Raw genomic sequence first — 16,199 nt, 5'->3', positions numbered from 1 at the left:
ATATTTTTAGGGATATAAATGTTCGGTCACTATTCTTAAAAAGTTAATTAAAAGAAGACAAATAACATTAATGAGGGTAAATAAGTAAATAAATATTTTAGAGGGTATAATTGTCCTAACACTATTCATAAGAGTTACTATGTATTTCGATCTTTTTAAAAGGTAGAGAGATATACTCTTAACCTTTTGACTTCTGATCTACTAGTACATCTATAGTTTAGTCTTTTTTTCTATTACATAGTTAATACCTAGTAAATTAAATTAACTAAATTAAAGAAAAGACTATAATACCCCTTTAAAACATCTAATGTCTCGATTTGTATGTTGAAAATTCTAGTCAAATAAACCGTGGATAGGCTCTTGTGATTCTTTTGGAAGGTACAAAACAAATCCTTGCTTGAAAAGATTACTCGAAAAGATTTGTCAACCTTAACATTTAGGGCTGATCAATTTACTTTGGATCAAAGAAAACCAATGGAATGAAAATGACGAAAACAAAGTTGAAAGATCTCATATGGTCAAGTGCTCTTATTCGAAGGACATCGATACAGTTTACTAAGGATTTGATTGTAGGCACAAGGGAAAGCCAAAATGCTACAAATGGTAGGTTTACATTGTATTTTTGGATTGTAATACCATTGGAGTGCACTATGAAGAGAATTGCTCCAAAATTAAGGTGTTGGTTATAACAAGCGTGAATCAACAAAATCACGCATGTAATTAGAAGTGCATCACAATACAATTGAACAGAAGTGATTCATAATATCTTAATTTTAAAATGAGATCGAGGATGCATCTGTTGAATGTAATGCTTAAAAATAGTGGATTAATTTAAGAAACACAATTGATAATTGTATGCATTTGGTAATGGATAGTTTTAGTGGGTCACTACTCACTAGCTGTTTTGTTAGTAATTAAGGTAGAAATCTAGATTCAATTTTGATTTCTTAGTGGTTTTTATTAGTCAAGCACAAGCTTTAGTTCTTGTAATTAGTTGTGTTAGTGGGCAACTATCTACCCCAATTTCTTAAATTAGTGGCTTAAGTTTATCTTTGTTGTGTGCTTATATGATAGGCCTTTGTTATGCACTTTACATACCACGAATCCACGAAATGCAAGTTCATTAGCCTGAATTCATCTTGCGTGATTAATGTAACTCCTTTAATTAACATTTTCAACTCATATTGTGGAATTGTTACGAACACATTAGTGGATTGTCGTATTAAGATTTCTACTTTGACATCATGTAGTTTATTTAAATTATCTTCTACTATCAATCAGTTTTACTTCATTTGTTTTATTTTCATACAATTGTTTACGCACGTTTGACAATGCATAATTTTAACCTTGTTAGTTTAATATTATCAACTTCAATTATTCCGGTCAAAAAAAAAATCAACTTCATTTATTAATTAATAAGCAAAATATATTCGGAGTAAATTTTTTATTTGTATTTAAAATAAATTTATATATTGACATGAAGTCATGAATTGATCTAAACAAAACCAATTTTCAAAAATCACTATTATACATTATAAAATAATTTATTGATTGAAAATTATACTTAGGGCCTCTTTTGTTCAGCATAATTTCAGTTCAGTTCAGCTCAGCTCCAATCAGTTCATTTCAATTCCTAATTTCAATTCCTTCTCTCATAAACAATTCATTTCAGCTCTATTCAATTTAATTAAGTTGTTTTAAGTAAATCGGAACAGACTATTAATTCATGTATAAATCTATTTTAACTTCCCTAAAAAACCTTAATGTATATAAATCTGTTTACTAATTCTGCACTTCGTACATATCAAATAGAATCAGATAAGATTTTCTTTACGCAAAATTATGATGCATGCAAATTAAAGATATGATGAGTGGTTGTATTCCGCAAATTACAATTAAAAATTATTCTCTCTCTTTTATATTGTTGTTTCATACAACCTTCACAAGGGTTTTTAATAATCTGTTATAGCTGTGAAGTTGATTTTAGCTTGGTTTATCTAATTGTAGACGAAAAACTATAGTACTACACTACTACACCAACAATAAACATAGTAATTCCTCCTAGTAATATTGTAACAACTAGGTTTTTGCACTATTCATCACGCTTGTTTGATCACATATTATGATTAATACGTAAAGTAAAGTATAGTCATGTGAAATCTTGTTAGATTCGTCTCATAAAATAATTTAACAATATCAACTTTTTATAATTTTTACTCATATATAATAATTGATATTTAACATATAAAATATGTTTTGAAATTCATAATGCGTAATTTCATCCTTGTTGCAATATTTGTGCAACTGAGGAAGTACTCCGTGTCACTCTATGGGGAGTGAGGAGAGTTAAGAACATAATTAAATCAAATCACACTCATAACGTGTAAAATTATTGAATAGACTCAAATCACAATCGTGATTAGTGGATAACCAATATGCAGTTTCAACTTTGAAAGTCCGGAGTAATTATGTGCACTACACACCATACACATGATTCCCAATGGATGATATATTCAATTTATGTAATATTCTTCAGTTTTTGCGTTTTGGTGATTTTATACGGGTTAATAAGAAAAATAAGATAGTGGAAAACAATGATTAGGTGTTATATATATCAAGTATTTATACATTATATTCACTTTAAAAATAGAAATATTTGTATTGGGAGAATGTAAATATTTTGATAAATGAGAATATTTGTATAGTAAATATTTATGTAGAAGAAAAATGAGTAAAAAAAATTATTTTATCAAGAAAAAAAATTGAAATGTAAACCTGAAAACGTCTAAAATAACAAACATAATTATCTTTTAGGAAGGGATTGATGGAGTATAAGTATAAGGCATCTAATATAAGTTTATAAACTTTAATTTATTTTGGATTGAGTTTATCCGGTTAAGTTTGTTATGATTTGATATCTTGCTTTGATTAAATTTAGGGGCCGTTTGGTTTGCACGGGGTAATCGGAATGGAATGAACAAAGGGAATGAAAGAGAATGGAATGAAACCCTTTCTATGTAGTATGTTGTTTGTTTTACAAAACAAAGGAATCACCACCACCACAACCACACAACCCCTCTTCCCCACGTACTTTTCCAGCCACTCCACCAGCCACCACCTCACTAAAACTCGCCGCCCAATTTCGCACCTCCCCCACCCCCCGTCGCCCGATTTCACACTGAAAATCACGTTCTGGAAATCGCCCATATTCGCACTGAAAATTGCGTTTTGGAAATCGCCCGTATTCGCGTTCCAGCCACCCCCTCACTGAAACACGAGGTTGGGTTTGCGTGGGCTGGGTAGGAGGATGATTTTCTAGGGTTTCGGCGAGGGGAGGGGGAGGTGCGACGCATTCCGGCGAGGAGAGGGGGAGGTGTGGCGAGTTCCGGCGAGATGGCTGGGCGGTGGGGGTGACTGGGTAAGGTAGTGGCTAGTGGTGTAGTGATGGCTTGGGAAAGGGAATGCAAAAGTCTAGGGGGGGTGGGGAATCAATGTAGAAGGATTTTGGGTAAACTCAAAAATAAAAATGGGTAAAGGCAATGAAAAAAATGACAAACAAACAACAAAAGGAATGAGCTATATTCATCCCCTTTCCCTTTGATTATTAACCCCAACCAAACGGCCCCTTAGTTTGAGTGATATATAAGTTCTTTTTTTAAAGAGAACATTATTAAATCAGATTTTGTTATATATGTATTAAATGCAAAATTTATATTCATAGTTTATATTGACACGAATATTTTATATTGACAATTTGACACGAATCATTATGTATTTGACAAAATACACTATGGATTGATAAATTTTAATTTAAGACATAAATGGAATAGAAAATCTGATTTAGGCTATAACTCACCTTATTTTTAATGATCAGAATTTATTTTTTCTGGTCTGACTTGATTTGAACTTTTTTCATGATTTAGAAATATTTACCTTTGGATTATAAAAATGGTAAGGTTTGCATCTCATAACCTTGAAGTTGTAGGATCAAATCTCATTAGAGCCTTACAGGCACTTTGGGGTGGGAATTCCCTTATCCTTCCCCTTACTCCCACATTTCCTAAACCGGGCCGAAGGACCTGTGAGAGGTTTCAACCCGGTAAGACCCGCCCTTTCTCCTTACCCCCCCCCCCCCCCCCCAAAAAAAAATAAAAATAAAAAAAAGTCATTTTATAAAAATACAAAAATAAAGCATATCTATCACCAGTTACTCACACAATCTACTCCGAGGGAGTCGTAAAGTTCAGTTAGTGGCAGTTAGATACCAAATGGTAAAAAGATTAGGTTGTTATTTAGTTAGTACTTCTTCTTCCTTTAAAGTCCAATTAATTTAACCAAACCTTCCAAATTCCTTTCTTCTCTCTCATTTATCAATTAAATTATTCTAGAAAAAAAAAGCGAAATTAAATTAAATTATTAAATAAAATTCTCCTAAAAAAAAAATAAAATGAAAAAGAGCATGTTAGGCTCCACCTTTTCTGTTATAAAAACCCGCCTACCTTGGCCATTTTCCTTTCACTCTCCTCTTCTCAGTTCTCACAATAATCTTCTACTCTCTCTCTCTCTCTTAACCCTAAATTTCAGGAGAGAGATTTCCAATTTCCTAGGAGAGAGAAACAATGGCGGAAATTTCTTTGATCAACTTTACTCTCTTCACATTGTTGTTTTCGGCGCTTTTCTTAAGCGTCGTTAATGGCAGATTGACTAATGACGACGTCGTTAATTTGAGGTAATGTTAATTATTTTAGCTACATTGCGTCGAAGTTGTTGAAATGTGTTTTTCGATTGAGTTTAAAGGTTGAATTTCTGGTTTTTAGGGTTGAAGAGCATTTGAAAAGCTTGAAGAATTCATCAATGGCGGATAGGTTTGTTCGTCATTTCCACTAATTTTTTTTGATTATATTAAATGAATAAAACAGTAATTTTATTCATTATTAATAAAAACAGAAAATTAAATATAATTTTTCAATTTAGTTTTGATTTTGATAAAAAAAAAAGTTGATCATTGTGGTAAATTGCTCTGTTTTTCTCTGTTTTCGAGAATGGAAAAATGGTTTTCCACAATATACCCTTGAAATACCCTTTTCTGGTATGAAATGGAGGGCAAATTTGTCATTTTACATCGTTAAAATGACGACGTCAGTGATTTGCTGATTGTTAGTTGTTACACTAGTCCACTGTACTATTGTTCCGGTAGTTCTGTTATAACTGTTGTATACGAAGTATTATTTTAATAGGATTATATTAACATGGTTTATCACTTTATCAAATTATAATGAACAAATCTTTTTATGCTTAATCTTTAGGATATTTATAAATGTACCCTAAATATATGGTAGTATGATTTATCCCAAGAATTTAGCATGTCATTAGTCCTTCAAAATAGTGTAAGTAGTTACTACGGAGTACTATCGGTAAATATATATTTGGTCAAAGTCGGGTCATTTGTTACTAACACTGAATATAAAGTAATCTCCCGACCTTGTTATTGTATCCTATGAAGTTTAAATTGGGTAAATTTTACTCTGTAGTGCTTTGTAACTATAAAAAGTTGGAATTTGCAATTTTATTGGATGAATTGGTCGTTTGACCTAAGAAAAACAGTTGAAATTTGATTAAATCCCAACCATAGTACATTTTTTTTTGGGTTGAAATAAATTGAATCTCATAGTTGTTGGTCAACGAAATTCTGATTTCAGGGCCAAGAATGCTGAAGTGAAAAATGAACAAGCAGCAGTTGAACAACCAGAAGAGATTGTTTCTATGGTCCAAAGGTAAAAATTTCATTTTCTAAAATCTTTGAAAAATAAAAAAAATACACATTCCTTTAATGCTCACCACCAGAAATCTCACCCACTACAAACCCTCTTAAATTCAATCTCCACTTTCTAACATGGATGTCAAAGTTGTGAAAATGCTATACTACTATTATGTCACTTTCTTCCTCTATTATGCCACAATTGACGGCATCGTCGATATAGGATATTTCCTGGAGTAATAATCCTCCATTGAGATTTAGCTATCATATTATTGTTCAAATGACAATATCAATGACCATCTTAAACGATGACTTAAAATAACTTACATTATATATTATAACCAATAAGATTATTTCAACTGAATTTTCATGCATAAATACTTCATAAACATAAGATGGTCCAAATCTTAGTGAATTATTCGACGTGTCAGTGGTTTTTCTTAAGCTCTTATTTGGGATTATTTAATTAAGTTGCTTAATAATTTAGCCCAACCCATGTTATTAGGAAAACCGTTTGTTATGTTTGATTGGTAAACTCACATGCCTCTGCCACAAGATCCGCACATACTGCATTTAATTTCTGATGTCTTTTTTCTCCATTTTATATTTTATATGATACCCATGATATAAATTCTTTATTTCAATATAATATTATAGGGATTTGACTGTTGCTAATCACCAATTAATTGTGGGTCTCCATTAATTTTTTAGTATTTATTTAAATATGATAATTTTTTTATTTTTTATATAGAACTTTCTTTGACTGAACATAGGAATCCTTCTCTTATCTCAGTTGGAAATATTCTCCAATCTTCATCAGTCATTAACTCATCACATGACTTAAAAGATCTTTAGAGATTATGTTTTTTGTCAGGCGAATTTATGTTGGCATTGGCAAACCCATGACCAAATCAGATGGATTTACAACAATAATCAGAAATAATATTCATAAATTAATTTCATAGTAGTTACATACTCTTTTCGACTCCTATTATTTACATGTTATGAATATTTTTTTGGTACGAGTAATAGATTTTGTAGCTTTCACGTCTGGTGGAACAGCATTGTAACAATAATCTTATTGGTAGAGTTGCATAAACCCAACTATTAAGATGTTTTGACCTTAGCAGATTTCCCTGCTACTGAAAATGAGGGGAAAAGTAGCAATAAATATGGTAAAAACATAGAAAAAGCACATTCAAATTATGCCTTGAGTTTGGTCATCTAGTTTAGTTATATATAGTTATGCTATCTGATTGCATGGTAGGTTATAGGTAAACTCATTAAATCCCAAAATTTGACCCTTACAAAACTATCCTCAAAGAACTTAATTTTAAAGGCCTCAAATTTGCCATTGCCATAATACAATTGTAGAGGCCATATTTACCTACAAACCCATATTATAAAGAGGAGCCTACTTTGGTATGGTGGCTTTAGGCAAATGCTGCATATCCATTCGGTTTCGGGTTTAAGTTCGAGTCTTCTTCTTATCTTTTAATAAAATAAAGAAACAATGTGATTGTAGAGGAAGCAAGAAGGCCACATCTCTCACATATAAAGCTTAGATATGTATTTTTTTTTGTTTTTGGGCTAACCACCAAGTTGATCAAAATAGGCAATATTTTTTGGCAGATTGAATGTGACCACCCATGACCTCATTTAAGCCTTCTGTTTGCTGGTACGAGTACCTATCGTAGAATTAGTTAGTCTCACCGACACACCACATCTTTCATTTTAGCTACTAAGAGTAATAATATGTCCCTTTTTTCTTGCATTTATGTCACATACTTTTTTTTTACTAAATTTACTCTATAACACTATAAGGAGGATGTAGCAATAAATTCTTCTGATCCCTGCTTTTTTTCCGTATGATCCGTATTTCATCCTTTCTGTATGACCATCACACCCTGCACATGTTGTCACATGACATACTCTGTTTTGTAAAGTGATGATTTCCTAATTTGAATTATGCTAAATGAGTTTATTATTGGATGGTTTTGTTTAATGCAATTATTTAATTTCAGGAGCATTAGCAACAGCACAGCAAGAAGAAATCTAGGATATTTTTCGTGTGGAACAGGGAACCCGATTGATGACTGTTGGAGGTGTGATCGTAACTGGCACAATAACAGAAAGAGGCTTGCTGATTGTGCTATTGGATTTGGACGCAACGCTGTTGGTGGTCGTGATGGGCGATTCTACGTGGTTACTGACCCAAGTGACAATGATGCAGTGAACCCGAAACCAGGGACTCTCCGTCATGCAGTCGTCCAAGAGGAGCCACTTTGGATTGTTTTTAAGAGGGATATGGTGATCACCTTAAAGGAGGAGCTTATTATGAACAGCTTTAAGACAATTGATGGAAGAGGGGTGAATGTCCATATTGCTAATGGAGCTTGCATTACCATTCAGTACATCACAAATATTATTATTCATGGTATTCACATCCATGACTGCAAGCCAACTGGTAATGCAATGGTGAGAAGTTCTCCTTCTCATTATGGCTTTAGAGGTATGGCTGATGGTGATGGGATTTCCATCTTTGGATCAAGTCATATATGGATTGATCACAACTCTCTTGCGAATTGTGCGGATGGGCTCATTGATGCTGTCATTGCTTCCACTGCCATTACTATTTCTAACAATTACTTTACTCACCACAATGAGGTAAGACATGAACCTCATTCTGTTACATTATGCAAGATTAGAATACTACCCTCTTTACCAAGGAATAATAATTATCGAACTTCTTCTAACCCTTTCGATCAAAACAGGTGATGTTGCTGGGTCACAGTGACTCATACACAGGAGATAAGATTATGCAGGTCACCATTGCCTACAATCACTTCGGTGAAGGCCTTATGCAGAGGATGCCGAGGTACACGTGTTCTAGTCGCCTCCTCCCTGTCTCTCTCCTTGTTGGGATTAGTTTCGTAACTAACTGCAACTAAATTCAATTTACAGGTGTAGACATGGTTACTTTCATGTTGTGAACAACGACTACACTCACTGGGAAATGTATGCTATCGGAGGAAGTGCAGATCCTACCATTAACAGCCAAGGGAATAGATACCTTGCCCCTTCTAACCCTTTTGCCAAAGAGGTAATATAACTAAGAATCATCATACAAGTATATTTAGGATAATTCTATGTTTTGTTCTCTGATTTTGATGATATTTGTTCTGTTCTTAGGTAACTAAAAGGGTAGACACAAATCAAGGAAATTGGAAGCACTGGAACTGGAGATCAGAAGGTGATCTACTTCTAAATGGCGCCTTTTTCACTGCCTCAGGAGCAGGAGCTGGTGCTAGCTATGCCAGAGCATCCAGCTTGGCAGCCAAGCCATCGAGCCTTGTAGCCACCCTGACTTCAGGTGCTGGTGTTCTCACATGTCGCCGTGGTAGAGCTTGTTAGCTCAATATACCCAGAATTTCTATACAAATTAAACAAAACACCCAATTGCTTAAAGAAAAAACTCAAAAAAAAAAAAAAAAATAATGCCCATTTCCATTTCTTCCTAGGCCTTTTTTACATCAATTAAATTGGCTTTAGTATATATTTCGCTTCTTATTGCCTTCACCATGTACACCACCACACAGATTGTTAAAACTCTCTATCCTTGTGATCGCTCAACCTCCGTCTTGCACCCATTTGTAAAGGTTTTATTTTTGAAAACCGTAAATGGGGCGATTCTGGAAGCGTTGTTCATTTCCTAAGTTGTATTCTATCACCTCTTCTAAACCCTCCCATTGTTCATTTGCTCCAAACTAAGAAACATTAGTTCTTAATTTTTCTTTTTCAAGTTCTGAGTGACACTCTCAGTCATTCAAGTTGCTTTGTTCAATTTTCTGGCTTTTAGATTTATTTAAGAAAATCAAAATAGACAGGATAGAAACACAGATTTTACAACAGCAAACAACACAAGGAATTGGAGATTGTAACCATCATCGTGGAATATTAGTACAAGTAATACTCAGCAACAAAGAGTTTTAGTTATTTTCATTATTCTGTGCTTTTACTTCAGCTCTTTTGTTTATACTAATTTTGCATAATATTAAATTAGGACTTAATTAACTTACTAATACATCCCCACCAATTAAATTAGCATATGGGAAGTAGGTCCATTTTTGGCAAAAGACACATGACAAGACTCCGAGGAGCCGCTGAAAATTGATTATCTAAGACCCACCAAGTTCAATTTAAGACTTAAATTGCAGGTCCCATTTCAACTCATAAATTGATTTGAATACTCAAATTCAAGATATGTGAGACTAACGTCTCAAATGATTGTGCGTTGGCGATATTTGGTAAATGACTTTTACGCAAACTTTTTATTGGCACCCTTCAGGGGCCATGTTTTACCAACTGAAAGTTTAAAATTTTTGAACGGAACTGAAAGTTTAAAATTATAAAGATACAACCCCCTAATATGGTCAATTCATCAAAATAGCCGAGTAGTTGTCTAACAAGGGACATTTACACTTTGATCTCATAAGGTGAAAGTTCTAACCTTTTTCATAAGGGTAAACAGCAGCTAAACCCCATGGAGTATCGAAGTGACATGAACTAATGTACTACGGAGTACGGATTATGTGCCTAATAAAATTGGGTATGCAGTGACATTAATGAACAATTTGCCTGTTTAGCTTCAGAAATACATACTAACAGATGAATGTGGGTTTGTAATGACTGAAAGCAGAAATATTATCTGTTTATCTGTTGCCATCAGTCATGTACTTTGCATCTGGGAAGAAACTGCAATACGAAAGACATCCAACCACCGATATTGATATCTTCGCCAGCCACACAGAGTATCTAACATGAGATGCTGGAAGAATCTATTATCGAGGTTTCTTAGACAGAACAAACCACTCTAATTCTGTACATTTTCGACAATTATAAACCATACCAAATGCAGTCAGAAAGAAAAAGAAGTGTATATGAGCTAGCGAATCAGAACTGGAGAAAATCACGCTATACTCGTAGTTAATAAATGTAAATAGTTACTTTGCTACAATCACAATTTTTGTAATAAATCTCATCATTTTAACAAAACTACATCATAATATAGGAATTAGATGGGAAACCTACAACAGATAATGAATCACTGTGCATGATTTCACTATCTCTGCCACAAATTACATGCACAGAAAATCGTATCAACTTAAGGAGACTTTTTCCTACAGTAGTACAGATGGACAGGTTTTACCTCTCAATCTAACAAAAACATGGTGAAAGAAGATCAAAAGGGAGTACCTGTCCCACTTCTAGTTTCAGTAGGGCTGTACAAAGCAGACCTGTTTCTCGGTCTGTTTTCTTCCAACTGCTTCAGTACTTCCTCCATTGTGGGTCTAGCAGTAGCCACTGGAGCACAGCAACCCATCGCAAGCTTCAACGCATGAACCAATCCGTCTTCCATGGGACTTCTTATTCCCTTCAAAACCTCAACGTCGAAAACCTCCATTGTTGTCTCCTCTAAAACAGCTGTTTTCACCATCGATGGTAAATCCATATAGTCACCACTTCGAGAGTTTTTGTCAGGCTTTTTTCCTATCAAAATCTCAAGCAACAATATACCAAATGCATATACATCAGTTCTTGGATTGCATTTATTCATTTTTTGAAGCTCAGGAGCCTTGTATCCATCTGTCTTCAGTTGAGACAACATTTCATCAGCTACATCTGGGATCACCAGCTTGTCTACCCCAATTTCAGTAAGTCTAGCTACGAAGAAGTCATCAATAAGTACATTCTTTGATTTAACGTTCCCATGAGTCATTGTAGTCTCTAGGCCAGTATGAAGATATGATAGTCCTCTGGCTATACCAAGGGCAATTTTGTGGCGTCGAGCCCAATTTAGCACTGGCTTCCCTGGCTTAGGTTCTGGTTTACAAAAAAACAGAATTAACTGAGAACTGAAACAAGTCATAAAATACAACAGTGTATGAACCAGTGAGAAATGGATCTATACACACAGATAAAATAAAAAAAAAAATTTAAAAAAAAAGAAAGAAAGACTCTTTTGATGTTATAAAATACTCCACATACTGTAATGACCACAATTAACACTAATTATTGAGAACTGTGATACCGATACATATTCAAGTACATAAAAGCATGCTGCAGCTGCATCAATTCAAATGAAGCCTTAAGTTGACTATGTTTCCTACTTTGCTTACGAGTGGGGTTAAAATGCCAGCAGAACGCCAGACCAAGAACTATTAGGCCCATAGACCGTTGAGCATATCAACATGATTATGCACTGGTAAATTTAGTTTCTCTGCTTACCCTACCAAAATTTGGCGTGCGAATTTTTTTTACTTGACTTTGGTGTGTGAATGTTTTTGACTGGACATAAGTTCTTCATCAACGTAATTTTTAAAGATTACAGTTTCCTCAATTAGGCAACTCTCCTTAAAAAGGTTTTCAGCCTACGTTAATCCACATTCTCAATAACGCTCTTCTTGAGCAATGTAGATGTGGTAATATCTTTCATTCACCATAGTAAAAAGCCTGCAACTCGGCAAATATTAGTCAAGACATATGACAGAAGTTAGACTTTGGAGTTTGGACTCAGTTAGTCCTTTGGCTTCTAGTGTAACAAATGGGTACGTGTCCAAATAATATCCGTCATATTGAAAATTTGCATGCTCTAGTTTCAAGTATCCATGACCATATTAGAGATTGGAGTATTTAGTATTTGAGGTAAAATGAAGAGCTTGGGTAACATATGACATAGCATCTAATTAAATTGGAAGGTCAGGGCGTAAGACTCTCCAAGTACAAAAACGTAAACATATAGAACAACTAAGCAACAAACCATGTTTTCCACGTAGCACCAAATATAAAGATGCAATCATCCTAGAGTCCTAGACAGATCCAAAGAAGAGAGCATACAGCATTGTTAAGATCCCTTGTTTTTATTAGTCCATATTTGCTAAGAGCCTAATTTTGAGAAACATGCAAAAAGTCCTTTCTAGAAAAACTAACTAGAACATAAACTAATAAATGGGGGTGAGAAACTAGCTCACTGTGAACCAGCCTGGTTCGGGATGTAATAATGCAAGAAATTCTGACCATTGATGATTCTTTGTTATCGACCTAATAGGACTTTGAACACTAGAGAAAACCAATACTATATTAAATAATTTCCTTTATGTGTTTGCTTTTCCAAATTAACAATCATCAAAGCAACTCTTCAGACAAAGAACTTTTTCAACTAGACAGAAGAAATCTCTACAATATTAAAGCACATATGGGTTCATTTCCAGCTAACCAAGAGCAGTATAATACTTCTCGACAGTTTGTCCCATTTATATAATAACAACTTCTCAGCAGTCTATTCAGTTCTAATGCAGGATGAAAGAAGTTATTACTTGTCGTTATACATATTAGTCATGAATGTTCAACTTTGTACTTGTATATCCAATTTAAATCACATTGAATGTTGATTTGACAATATATGGTATCATTTGGATTCTTGTTTCATATACTTCTCTTTATACCAATGAAAAGACAAAATAGACAGCAAATAAAACATGAAAGTGACACTTACCATGTAAAAGCTCAAAGAGAGTTCTGGTAGGAACATAGTCATAGATGAGCAACTTCTCTCCTCTTTTTCCTTGATAGAAAGCTCTTAATGGATCCAAATTCTCATGTCGAACACGACCTAACTGCCTTACCACAGGTAAACATGAACTTCTATCCTTGCAACAGCCTTCTCTCAACAACCTCAACGCGATAGTCCCTCCATCAGCAAGCTTAGCCTTATAAGACGTTCCATAGCTCGTTTTTTCAATAACTTGCCCGGTAGCATTCAAAACATCCTCAAGTGTCAAATTCTCGCCACCTTGAAACACAACAAGCTTAGCCTCACCAGTTTCACCAGCAGTATCATCCTCTTCACATTCCTCCAATTCATCATCCTCATTCTCCCTCCTATTCTTCCTCCTCCGGTTTTGCAAATACCCGATTAAAATCGACACAGCAACGACAGAACCCGTCATCAACCCGATCACTAGACCAGCAATTGCACCAGGAGTCAAATTAGTCCTACCACTACAACCCCCCAAAGGGTACCCACATAATCCAGGATTGTTCCCTTCAAATGCCTCAGCCCCAACTTTACTCTCCCCAAATTTTGGCAAAACCCCACTAAAATTATTATATGACAAATTCAATTGATCAAATTTTAACTGCCCTAAACCCTCAGGAATCACCCCAGTAAGCAAATTATAACTAAGATCAAGAACTTGAATATTTCTAAACCTAGTTATAAAATCAGGAAACAACCCAGTAAACTTATTATCCCCTAAATCAAGAACTTTCAAACTATCACAACTAGAATTAGGCAAAGCAGGAGCAGGGATAGAGCCAGAAAGAGAGTTACCATGAAGCCGAATCGATTCGAGGCGGTCACATAGGTTCCAAATTGAAGGAGAAAGAGACCCAGTAAGCAAATTCTGCCCCAAATCAATATCTGTAAGAGAAGAACTGTACCCAAGTTCTAAGGGTACCCCAAGAGACAGAGAATTGACACTCAAATATAGGGTTTTAAGAGCAGAGAGCTCCCCAAGTTCTCGAGGAATTGAACCAGAAAGATTAGCTGAAGGAAGCTGAAGAGATTGAATGTGAATTGAAGGGTCTTTGAAGAGAGTAAGACTAGACCATTGAGGAGAAGAGAGAGAATCACAAGCTAAAGAAGTGCCATTGGAGAATACCCATTTGAGGCCTCTCCACTGACAGAGAGGAATGGTTGAGTTCCATGAAGAAAGGAGGAGACTTTCTGAGTTTCCTTGTAAAGTGGGTTTGATTTTGTAAAGAAGAAGCTCAACATCAGAAGATGAAATTGAGCCGCCATTAATGGAGGATGGAGAAAAACAGAGGATTAGGAAGAAACAGAGGAGGAAGAAGAAGAAGGGTTTGGTGAGATTTGGCATTGGAGAGAGTTAAAGGTTTGAGAATGGAGGAGAGAGAAAGTGAGGAGTGAAGAGGAAGGAGTGTAGGAGTGGAGTGAAGGAGTGAGTGAGTCAGTGAGTGGGAGAATGAATTGAGAGGGTTTGTTTGAGGTTTTTGCTTTTTGAGAAAAGGGAGTTTTGACTGTTGGGACATTGTGATTGAATTTTTTGGGGTCTTTTTTCTGTAGATTTATCATTTTGTTTGTATCAGCCTATGTGTATTGTGATTTGTGATTTGCGATTGCTTGCTGATTTGATGGTCAGAATATGAACCTTTTAAAATCATGCTTCAAGTGATCAAGTCCTTCAACTCAACCGAGTTTCATCCGTCTTAATTTACTTGTTTAGGGCCTATTCACATTTATTGATTTGAACTGAACTGAATTGAGCTGAATTGATTAGAGCTGAACTGAACTGAATTAAATAGAAATAAAATGAATATTTTACGAGAGAAGGAAATTAAAAGTTGAACTGAACTTAATTGAAATTAAGCTGAAGTGAACAAGTCCTAAGAGGATTTTTTGAGGCATTCAACTTAACAAATTTGAATTTGAGAATATAGGATAGGTCAAGTGGTTAGAGCTTCCTTTCTTGATTCCAGGATATTGGATCGATTTTCACCCCTACCCTTGTAGCTCTCTAAACATCAAAAGAAAAAAAAGTTTGAATTCTATCCTTCTCAATTTACTTGTGTTGTTAATAAAGGTGAGAGGAAATAATTTGTTTTTAAAATTACTTTTTTTTTTCCTTATGTGAAAGTATTGTGTAGGTCCGGTCATACAAACAGAAAAAAAATAAAATTCTTAATTGTCGTAAATTAGATAATAATGGTCAGATATTAAGTTATAAATATAAGATATTAGATTAAAAATGTCAGAAATTAAATAATAATGGTCAGATATTAGATAATAATTATCAGATATTAGATTATAACTATCAGATATTAAGTTTTAATTGTCAGAAATTAAATTATAATAGTCAGATATTAGATGATAATTATCAGATATTAGATTGTAATTGTTAGAAATTAGATTATAATTATCATATATTAGATTAAAAGTGTCAAAAATTAGACTATTATAGTCAGATATTGGTTTATAAGTATAGATTTTAGACAATATTGATCAGAAATTAGATTATTACAGTCAATTTGGAAGTAATAAAAAGGCAGTTGTTGCAACTCTTGATGTCCTCGACCAAAATGGTGAAGGCAACAGTGATGGACCACTGGATGAGGTATGTTCTTATGACTTCCTAAATCTATGTTACTGTTGTAGCTGATTGGGGTAATAATTTAACCTTCCCCTGCTCTATTGAGTTAATGTTGTTGCCTTGATATTGAAAGCTCTAGAAGGTTTTTCTATTGAATCTACTTCAGATTTTCAGAGAACCCTAAGAGTAACATCATCTGCCAATGCAGTTCAGCGACTTGAAATGATGCTTCCTGTGTTTGAAAGCCATATGGGAGCAATGTTGTTTTT

At 34.4% G+C, this 16,199-nt stretch overlaps 2 protein-coding genes across 2 annotated transcripts; one reads left to right on the top strand and one right to left on the bottom strand.

Annotated features, from left to right (window-relative positions):
* Nucleotides 1–4,531: 4,531 nt before the first annotated feature.
* LOC145572000 (putative pectate lyase 8) lies at nt 4,532–9,730 on the top strand. Its single transcript, XM_081631019.1, has 7 exons — nt 4,532–4,729; nt 4,818–4,865; nt 5,700–5,774; nt 7,783–8,425; nt 8,533–8,636; nt 8,723–8,861; nt 8,951–9,730. The coding sequence occupies exons 1-7, from the start codon at nt 4,620–4,622 to the stop codon at nt 9,170–9,172; spliced, it is 1,341 nt and encodes a 446-aa protein (XP_081487145.1). The 5' UTR covers nt 4,532–4,619; the 3' UTR covers nt 9,173–9,730.
* Nucleotides 9,731–10,718: 988 nt separating this feature from the next.
* LOC145571999 (putative kinase-like protein TMKL1) lies at nt 10,719–14,837 on the bottom strand. The gene is made up of 2 exons (XM_081631018.1): nt 13,314–14,837; nt 10,719–11,641 (listed from the first exon to the last, which is right to left on the bottom strand). The coding sequence occupies exons 1-2, from the start codon at nt 14,698–14,700 to the stop codon at nt 11,001–11,003; spliced, it is 2,028 nt and encodes a 675-aa protein (XP_081487144.1). The 5' UTR covers nt 14,701–14,837; the 3' UTR covers nt 10,719–11,000.
* Between the last annotated feature and the right edge of the window lie 1,362 nt (nt 14,838–16,199).

This window comes from Chenopodium album, chromosome 12, assembly GCF_948465745.1.
Source record: "Chenopodium album chromosome 12, dcCheAlbu1.1, whole genome shotgun sequence".
Taxonomy (NCBI): Eukaryota; Viridiplantae; Streptophyta; class Magnoliopsida; order Caryophyllales; family Amaranthaceae; genus Chenopodium; species Chenopodium album.
This window is presented reverse-complemented; position numbering and strand designations above follow the sequence as displayed.